The sequence below is a fragment of the Epargyreus clarus genome, unplaced genomic scaffold, assembly GCF_041222505.1.
Source record: "Epargyreus clarus isolate Ecla_fem2 unplaced genomic scaffold, WU_Ecla_fem_2.2 ptg000014l, whole genome shotgun sequence".
In the NCBI taxonomy this organism is placed as follows: Eukaryota; Metazoa; Arthropoda; class Insecta; order Lepidoptera; family Hesperiidae; genus Epargyreus; species Epargyreus clarus.
Window position 1 is genome coordinate 14,969,662 of NW_027332222.1, and position 9,439 is coordinate 14,979,100.

At 33.2% G+C, this 9,439-nt stretch overlaps 2 protein-coding genes and 1 non-coding gene across 3 annotated transcripts; 1 reads left to right on the forward strand and 2 right to left on the reverse strand.

Annotated features, from left to right (window-relative positions):
- Nucleotides 1–1,965: 1,965 nt before the first annotated feature.
- On the reverse strand, nt 1,966–6,555 carry RpL7A (ribosomal protein L7A). Its single transcript, XM_073079175.1, has 7 exons — nt 6,395–6,555; nt 5,897–6,011; nt 5,217–5,366; nt 4,602–4,690; nt 3,635–3,766; nt 2,769–2,891; nt 1,966–2,169 (listed from the first exon to the last, which is right to left on the reverse strand). Exons 1-7 carry the CDS (start codon nt 6,407–6,409, stop codon nt 1,987–1,989), a joined length of 807 nt encoding a protein of 268 aa, XP_072935276.1. The 5' UTR covers nt 6,410–6,555; the 3' UTR covers nt 1,966–1,986.
- On the reverse strand, nt 5,772–5,842 carry LOC140747624 (small nucleolar RNA SNORD36). The gene has a single exon (XR_012102887.1). It is a non-coding gene; the product is annotated as a small nucleolar RNA SNORD36 (small nucleolar RNA).
- A 1,134-nt stretch (nt 6,556–7,689) lies between the features above and the next one.
- LOC140746922 (uncharacterized) lies at nt 7,690–8,803 on the forward strand. The gene has a single exon (XM_073079081.1). It carries the CDS (start codon nt 7,721–7,723, stop codon nt 8,801–8,803), a length of 1,083 nt encoding a protein of 360 aa, XP_072935182.1. The 5' UTR covers nt 7,690–7,720.
- Nucleotides 8,804–9,439: the final 636 nt, after the last annotated feature.

Sequence of the window (9,439 nt, forward strand, 5' to 3'; positions counted from 1 at the left end):
TAGTCCAGGAGGAATTGGCGCATGAGTACCGAAAACTATTCCACCTCAATTTTTTTATGCGATCCTCTTTAAATTGTCCTACTGGTGAAATAAATGCATGTTGCCATGGGGCAACCCCGTGCCATATTGTTTAAACTGAAATTGTTTAAACAATTGCAAGGAATTGTTATTTTTCAACCGGACAATTTTTTTTATATTCTTTATTGAAATACGAATAAAAAAAGTCCTATGACTTTTCACGATAAAGTTAATATTTTTAGAGATATGAATTTTTAAAGGTTCGAAAAATCTCAAATTTGGGTACTTTTGACCCATGAAAAATATATTAAAAAATAAAATAAAATATAAATAATATTTTTTTTTTAATTCTTTATACAATAGTTAGTAATATTCTTAATAGAGACTTTTAAAAATTTTATTGTTTATACCTGTTTTATAATTGTTAATTTCACGCGCTCACAAGTATGCGCCGCTTACCTTTAAGTATCGCCGTCTCTCTCTATGATAATAACTATGATAATAACAAAAAAATAATATAAACTGATAAAAAAGTAATTTTATTTACATGTTCCGATTCATGCTTAAATAACTTTCGTAAAATTGATTTCAGAAAAAAAATTATGAGAAACAAATTGTAGACAATTTAATTATTAATAACATTGCTCTCTTTAACAATCTTGATAAAGTTAATAGTTTTTAAGATAAATGATAAATAATGATTCAGGACATAGAGAGGCCGATGCAGCGCATGAGTCAGAGAGAGACGGCGATACTTAAAGGTAAGCGGCGCATACTTGTGAGCGCGTAAAATTAACAATTATAAAACAGGTATAAACAATAAAATTTTTAAAAGTCTCTATTAAGAATATTATTAACTATTGTATAAAGAATTTAAAAAAAAATATTATTTATATATATTTTTCATGGGTCAAAAGTACCCAAATTTGAGATTTTTCGAACCTTTAAAAATTCATATCTCTAAAAATATTAACTTTATCGTGAAAAGTCATAGGACTTTTTTTATTCGTATTTCAATAAAGAATATAAAAAAAAATTGTCCGGTTGAAAAATAACAATTCCTTGCAATTGTTTAAACAATTTCAGTTTAAACAATATGGCACGGGGTTGCCCCATGGCAACATGCATTTATATCACCAGTAGGACAATTTAAAGAGGATCGCATAAAAAAATTGAGGTGGAATAGTTTTCGGTACTCTTGCGCCAATTCCTCCTGGACTATTAAACCTAAAATGAGCTGCTTGACTATTATTGAGGTATTTACTATGTATAAATATGCCCACGAATATTTTTTTCAATTCTTAAAACAATGTTGTTGAATTATTAATTTTACATCCACTTTTGATTTGCAAAGAATACAGTAATAAGCGAAATCGACAAAAGCGACATCTGTGACAGTGTACATTAAGTAAATATATGCTAACTTCACTTACTAACGTAGTTATCTATGTATTTCTTAGATGGCGCTTCAAGGCAAAATATAATTAAAGCTATTTACACAGGGCTATGACTATAAATAGTAATGTTTCCTTATCAATATTTTAAGAAATTGCTGTTATTAGATATACGACAAAATTGAAACGCCACGTGTTTCCATAATGGAGACACCTTCAAATCACAACCGCAACAATAACATTATTAGACAGAAATAAGTGTTGGAGTGGTGAATCTTTGAACAAACATTCACACAGAGTAGCAGATGAGCATGCAGTCCACTTGATGGCAGGTGGCTACTGCCGTCCATGCCTCGAAAGTGTCTCCCTAATCACATCCTTCAAACCAGAACACAGCAGCACTTGTTGATGCAGATATAGGTGTGACTATGGCCGCCAGTCGAACCACAGAAGGTTCTAACACCTTTGGGATTTTTATTAGACAGAAGTAGGATTTCGCAGTGTATCTTTGAACCAAGGGGGCTTTTCATCATAGTACAATAAAACAACCACATAGACATTAAAGTTTATTGGTTTAGCCCTGCTTCTGGGCCAGTTCCCGCGCCTTGGCCTTCTCCAGCTTGGCGATGCGCGCGTTGGACTTGTTGCCGAGCGCGCCGCCGCCCCAGTGCCGGCGGAGCTCCTCGTACCGCTCGTTGAAGTTCGTGCGGATGGCTTCCACCACCTTCGAGAAGGCGGCACGGTCGCCGGATTCCACCTGAGAAAGAATTGGTTTATGGTAAGCATGTATGAATCTTGGTGGGATGTATAGGTTGACAGATTTTGACAGTTTACGCAGATTATAATAATATTCCCATTTTGTTCTTGTTATAGCTAAAAGCAATCTAAAATAGTAAATCATTAATATATTTTCAAGTAAATATTTCTAGTTCTAAATAACATTATCCTGTAAATTTTATTCAATGTATTAGTGAGCATTGCCTTTGAATCGTCCATAAAAATTCAATTATTCCTACTCCACACATGTAAAAATGACAATTTATCATTTCTTTACATAATTATTGCATTCCTTTTTCCACGAAAACTCGATTATGTTTAAATATAAACATTACAGAAACATGTTAACATTAATGTTCATTTAAATAAGTTCCAAGTGTAGCAATATCAAAGTAATTTTAGCAGTCTCTCTGTCAAAAGCAAAACATTATTGAAGAAGACATACTCAGATGTATCTGTATTGGTGGTAGATAAGCTATCCTCATGGCATTCAGATAGCAAATAAATCATCACATGCACTTCTTCAATAGTTTGACAAACTATATAACTGACCATACATTTTGTTTTAACAATACTTACATGCGTCAGCGCTAAGCATGTGCAGGTCTTGCGGTGAACAAGGGCTCCCAGGCGGGATTTGCCCTTCACGATGCAGTAGGGCACGCCCATCTTGCGGCAGAGGGCGGGCAGGAAGAGTACCAGCTGGAAAATAGAGAAAAAAAATTAAGAGGTTGTCTATGTAGAAAGCACATTGAAATTCTGAGTGTATCTGATTAGAAGTTGGCTAAATGACTGCTATTGGTTAAATAAATACATATGCATTTCCATGTTTGAACGGCTACCTCTAATATTCGCTAGCTAAGTATGAAAATTAGGAATTTTAAGCTATCGGTCTTATGCATTGTCATTAAAAAGCAACACTGTAAAGTTTCCTTAATTCATCATAATCATCATCACCTAAGTTCATCAGTGGTTCCTTATACAAATTGCCTTTATAACTTTGAAGATATATTGTCATAACATCTTGTAGAACTGTATGCAATGGGCTCAGAGTCAACTGTCTTCATGCAGTCTGTGGATTTGATTTAACAATATCCTCAGCCTCAGGTGAAGAAATTCTAACATCATAGCCATCTTACAATGAAATACATATTTTATATAAGGTCTAAACACTTTTCGAGTACTGTAGGCAGATGAAAAATGGGAAAAATCCCATATATATATTTAAAAAACTTACAAAGTTTCACATGTAAAATGTTTTATTTTCTGGAGCAGTTTAATGCAAATTTTCAAAGTCATAAAGTCATCATAAAATCTTAATAAAACTAGACTTAAACAAAACTAAAGACCAAAAAAAAAAGAGCATTATGACCATACAAAATATTGCTAAGAGTTGGTTTCCCAAAATATTATCACCAGTATAATAAAAAAAATGACAAACATACCTCAATAGGATCAACATCGTGAGCGATGACAACAAGCTGTGCCTTCTTCTTCTCGACCAGCTTGGTCACTGTGTTTGTGCCTGACCGGATTGTGTTTGGCCTCTTTGGTGGAGGCTCATCTTTCTTGGCGACCTGATAATAAAGTATTATACAATTATTATGTGATTGTGATGTGCAGTGATTTTATTTTAATGATGGTGAGGTCAGAGATCTTGGTGGTTAGAGGTCTTCATGGCCTTCTGATATGTAACGTTATACATCACTCAAGTCATGTTAGCTATAATTTCTTTATAAAATAAGAGTAATTATAAGTTACTTTGTAATTATATTAAAGAGCATTATTTAATAATTATCAATTTAGGCATATAGTGCAATGAGAAAATTACATCATGTTTTATAAAAAACATTATCTTTAGTTTATATACTAGAAGCATTTGTGTTTTGGAGAAAATTCTTCCTATGAATTTCATTTTCATTTTTGTCTAATTACTTGTGGAAACATTAAAGGTTACTCTACAACCAATTGACAAAGTTTATATCATAATATATTGCTATGCCTAAAGTATGTATATTACGATGCATATATTTATAAGGAATATGGAATATTTTGAAGGTGGTAGAACCCTCTGTTACGGTTTGAAGGGTAGACATACTTTTCCGAGGTGTTCTAGCTTATTCCTCAGGGGAAGAAGCACATCTGTGGCCAATCTCAGTTAGGAATATCTAATTATATCTGGGGTTTTTTTTTTATAATATGGGAGTAGCAGACGAGCATGCAGTCCACCTGATGGTAAGTGGCTACTGCCACCCATGGACATCTGTAATCAACCCCAGATAGCATTAGATATTCCTACCTGAGGTCGGCCACAGATGCGCCGCTACCCCTAAGGGTTCTATGCCTATTATAAAAAAATAAAATAAAAAATAAGTATAAATATATGGATAGATAAATGAAAGGTGAATTTACCTTAGCTTCAGCAGCTTTCCTTAGGCGCTCTTTCCTGACTGCTTCAGTCTCAGGCCTGTATTTCTCAAGGATCTTGAATAGTCCTTTCGCTGTAAGAGATATTATGAACATTTTAAAACAACTGTCATTGAAGAAAATGCACATAAATAATAGTTATCAAGACTTCAGAGTTAAAAAGCTCGTATATTTTTTTGATAATCATAGTGATTCATAGTTGCATTTGGAAATCATCATGTAAGGGAGAAAATAAATATTATCACAAAAAAAGACCACTGGTTTGTAGGTTTTCTTTAGAGAATACAGCTTCCTATGTTAAGAGTGCTATGGACAAACACCCAGAAGAGAAATCTTTATTTATCTTTTAAATATTTGTATGCTTTGGTATTGAACCCGGAATTCTGTGTCAGACTGGTAAGATGACAGGTCCACCACACCAGTTGTCGTTCACACATCTATCATTAATTTTGAAGAGTATTTTTTACAACATTCTTAATAATCTATTTCAGAAACAGTTATAAAAAAGTATATCTTCTCAGAACTATACATAAATAAAAAAAATAACTACAAATATGTATGGTTATTATTTCTTTATTTTCTGTAATGTAAGATGATTACCTGTAGTCTTGTCCAGGGTTTGGGTGAACTGGTTGATCGGTGGGGGCACCTTCAACCTGCGCTGGAGCACGGCCTTTTGCCGCTGGATGCGGATGTACTTGGGCCATCGCACAAACCGAGACAGGTCGCGGGTTGGCTGGATGTCCTGGCCTAGAGAGTTATGTTGGTGTAATGATACTTGTACACTATAAATATTCTGGAAATCGCTTTTTTGTTCTAGTAAATGTATGTTTATGTTTTAACCTCTTTCAATTATATTATTTTAAAGATATGTGTGCATTTGAGCCACATGGTGAAGTGAATTCTAGACTTATCGAAATTTGCTGAGAGCTTGTGTATACTTTACTTTTACTTTTCAATTACTGGACACAGAGCACTAAAAAGACTATTTCCTCCACAACTTACACATTGTGTTACATTATTAATTTGTAACTGACTTTGTTTTATCCAGCATGGGATCTATTGTACTGTGTTATTATTATACTAAACTGTTGAACAACATAACCTAAGAATTTAAACATGGCTAAACAAGTTCTATAATTCTAGGATTATTGGACCAATCAGTGTTAAAAAGCTCGATATTATACCCACATGGAGTTTCGGGACAAAGTTTTACATCATGTTGGTCCAAATAATATAGAAACAGGGTACAAGTACGCATTTAGAACTAAGTTACTTACCAATAGCAAAATTCTTAGTTCTCTTTTCAAAGAGTGGGTTCACAATCTTCTTGGGTTCCACTTTCTTGACGACCAAAGGAGCGGCCGCTACCTTTTTCCCCACCTTCTTCTTCGGCTAAAAGGTAATAAAACATCAGAAATACTCCTAAATGTACGACATTAATGGGCATTTTGATTTAACATCAGAGATCTTGGTGATAATGGTTGTAATCACGGCTATCATTCGAAAGTTAACATCATGGTTAAATTGAGAGGTTATCTTTAAAATTAACCACAAATAAAGTTTTAGCACACGAAACATCACAGCATCTTCTCAAACGAAGTCAATGACATGTTTAAACTTATATGATTTAGTAATAAGTGGTAGTATTTACGTTTTATGATGAAAAACAACAACCACCATCGCGCACATAGAGTCGACGGAGTTCACAACAAAATTCACAAATAACTATTATACACTTGAAATATAATAATTAACTAAACGCACATGGCTTTTACCTTCTTCTGCACCATCTTGAATGAACTTTAAATCTGTGATCTAAAGGCCACGCAAGGATACGTGACCCAAACAGAACACAAGTCTATCGGCAAAAATGGCCGAAACAAAAAGACAGATCGTGAGAGGGAATCAAACTGTCAAATACAATGACAGATCATGGAAGTTTGTACAGATAAAAAATATAGTTACGCAAAACATAATTATATACCTAAAAGACTAAAAGTTAATGACTAAAATAAAATTATATTTTCTAATATTTACTATAAAATATAATACGTAATATTATTTTCAATTTTGTTGTAAAAGATTAGTTTCTCACTGACCTACTAGATGGCGTTAGGATGGTGAAACCCTTTTTTTATCGTAACATCATTCAAATAGTAATAAAACAAAATTGTTTTATGTATTGTAATGTATGCTTTAAATAAACCGTATTTGAAGAAATGTCCTAAAATATTAGCATACACATAAACACATATTAACATATTTTTAAACGGACCAAAAACAGATAGCCATATTGGCCAATTTTATCAATACAGTCATTAACATTTTATAACGTCTGCTATGGTATGATAACGTTACTTAACAATTCCATTGTAATATATAGGTAATCAAACTGTATTAATGATTCTCAGTCAACACAAATTTAAAAACGGTGTTTAAAAAGCATTATACTCAGTAGATTATAGCCACACGAAGTAATAATTTCAATTTTATTACTTTCAACAACGAATAAAAATATTTCGCTCAATTTCATGATTCTGACAACATAAAAAGGATATTTTATACGCGAACATAAACATATTTATTTATATGTAAATCTCTTTCTTTATACTATGTATTATGTAAATCTCTTTCTTTGTGTAGAAGGTGAGATCTGTTTACCATTTATTTATTTCTTAGCGAAGTAGGTACTAACCTGAATAACTTTTAAAATACAGAGAAAATATTAAAACTAAATTATTCGTGGAACACGTCCTTTAAGATGCTATGTTTAATGAAGAAATCAAATTCCAAGTTTTATTTAAGTATGAGTTATGAAGTTAGGTAATCCAGATTACGAATACTAAAGGTCTATTTATTGTACTAAAGGTCTAAGTTCTAATATAAATTCTATCTCTAATGTCAACAAGACTATGATTTCTACCCTAAGATATCACAAATTTAGAACTAATCGTAAGGTGGCTTCTAATGTATAAATAGACCTCGTGGATCCATTTCTATTTAATAATGTTTTAAGTACGTGTACTTCTTAAGATTTTAATTTCTTAATGGATTCTTCATTTCCAGCAATAACATGCATTGTCGCTGGTGTAAAAGTGAACATGCAAGGTAGCCTTAGTCTTGGTAAGGATGTTGTAGACAGTTTATCGTTCTACTTAGACAGAAATGTCAGGAGTGGTAGACGGTCGCTGATGCCGTCTCCAATTGAAGATCCTATAACACTTCTTGTACGCTCAACCTTGTTATGCAAAGACATGGAATTCTGTCAAGATAAGTTACAGCATTTTGTTGATGAGTACATTATTGTATTAGCAAAAGTTATGAGTAACATTCTGAACGGTTCGCAAGCTGATTTCACCACTGAAAGATACGAGAAACAATTAAAATATAGCCTGGAATATATCAAGAATATTCTAGAAGATGCCGACGGAAAAGTAGAGAAAAGGAAAGAAGCATACTACTGGATACAGTCTCTAAAGAAAATCAATGCAAAGTTTCAAGAAATGTTAGAAGTATTTGTTCCAACAGCTGAAAAAGTTGCTGATGAGAGTAAAGAGAAAAAGGAATTGATTCACAAAATAATAATTGCTGCAACGTTTATAGAACGAAAGTATGAGATCAAACTATGTGCTGATTTTGAAATTTGTTCTAAGTCACACGAATGTACCAGAGCTCTTGGTAAGATTCTAACTCACTTCAAGACCTTGCCTGAAGACAGGATACGTTTATTTATCAAATACTTTCACGAATCTCTTTCCGAAAGCTCTTTTTACAACCATGTAAGCGATGAAACAGCGCATGAATTTCAGTTAATACTTTACGACATGGCGTACACTAATGGAACACCAACAAAAGATTTAATGCTCTCAGTTCTGAAAACGGTGGACGTGAGACAAGAAATAATAGACATAAACAAAGGTGTAGAAGTCGCACATGACATATTATTAGCTCACATGATCTTATCCGACATGGATCATTTGTTTAGTGAACGCAAAGATCCGTTTGCAAGCTTCCTGAATCATTTCTACGACTGGTTGGCGTCGAATAAAAAACTGAGTAAACATGTCGGTACAGTAATGTTGAGTATATCTAAAGAAATCTGGTCCCATGAAGAAGATCTAGTTCTGAAGCTTATCAATGAAGTACGAGTGTTTTTGGAAATGACTGTAGGCCCTGAGAAATAAATAATTTACCAAAATTTTCTGTTATTGAAATGAAATTTAGCACCCAGTAATCAGTAAAATTTTAATTTCTTTTCATTTTTTATTGATTTGCACAAAATAAATTGGCTCATGCATAAATATTCTCTAAAATAAGGAATCAATACGTCTGGTTGAATATCCTTGTGGGAAGCTGAGTATAAAGTTCAGCCCTCAATTATTCAAATGGACAATTTGCCAACAAAGCTTTTAACAGAAGTTGTTGAATTATTCCAAAAGTTTGCAATGTTGTGTGTATACTTCTATCTATACTTAGTACGTGATACAGCCAATTATTCGAAGTTCTTCTCTTTTTATTACACCTATGTTGTGGGAGTTATGGACAAACACATAGATGAATGCGTAAACACCCAGACCTAGAATAAAAATGTAGATATCAGATGGATCTTAGATTTCTTTTTACACATTTGAATGTGGTAGAACTCTTCATCGTTCAATTCCAGTAACACTAGCTCCACGCCCATTTCTACCGATAATAACAGCAGCATTAAGTGCTGCTGTGTTCTAATTTGAGGACTCTAATAACGCTATCTCAGGTTAATCACGGATTTCCATAACCAGCAAAGGAAGGGTTATTTATAATATTGAAATAGCAAACGA

What these genes read in the sequence shown, in the direction of transcription:
- LOC140746922 (XM_073079081.1), top strand. Translation starts at nt 7,721, where the DNA reads ATGCAAGGTAGCCTTAGTCTTGGTAAGGATGTTGTAGACAGTTTATCG.
- RpL7A (XM_073079175.1), bottom strand. An exon ending in AACTAAGAATTTTGCTATTG is followed by an intron (nt 5,367 to 5,896) that starts GTAAGTAACTTA and finishes ATAACTCTCTAG; the next exon opens with GCCAGGACATCCAGCCAACC. An exon ending in CATGCTTAGCGCTGACGCAT is followed by an intron (nt 2,170 to 2,768) that starts GTAAGTATTGTT and finishes ATTCTTTCTCAG; the next exon opens with GTGGAATCCGGCGACCGTGC.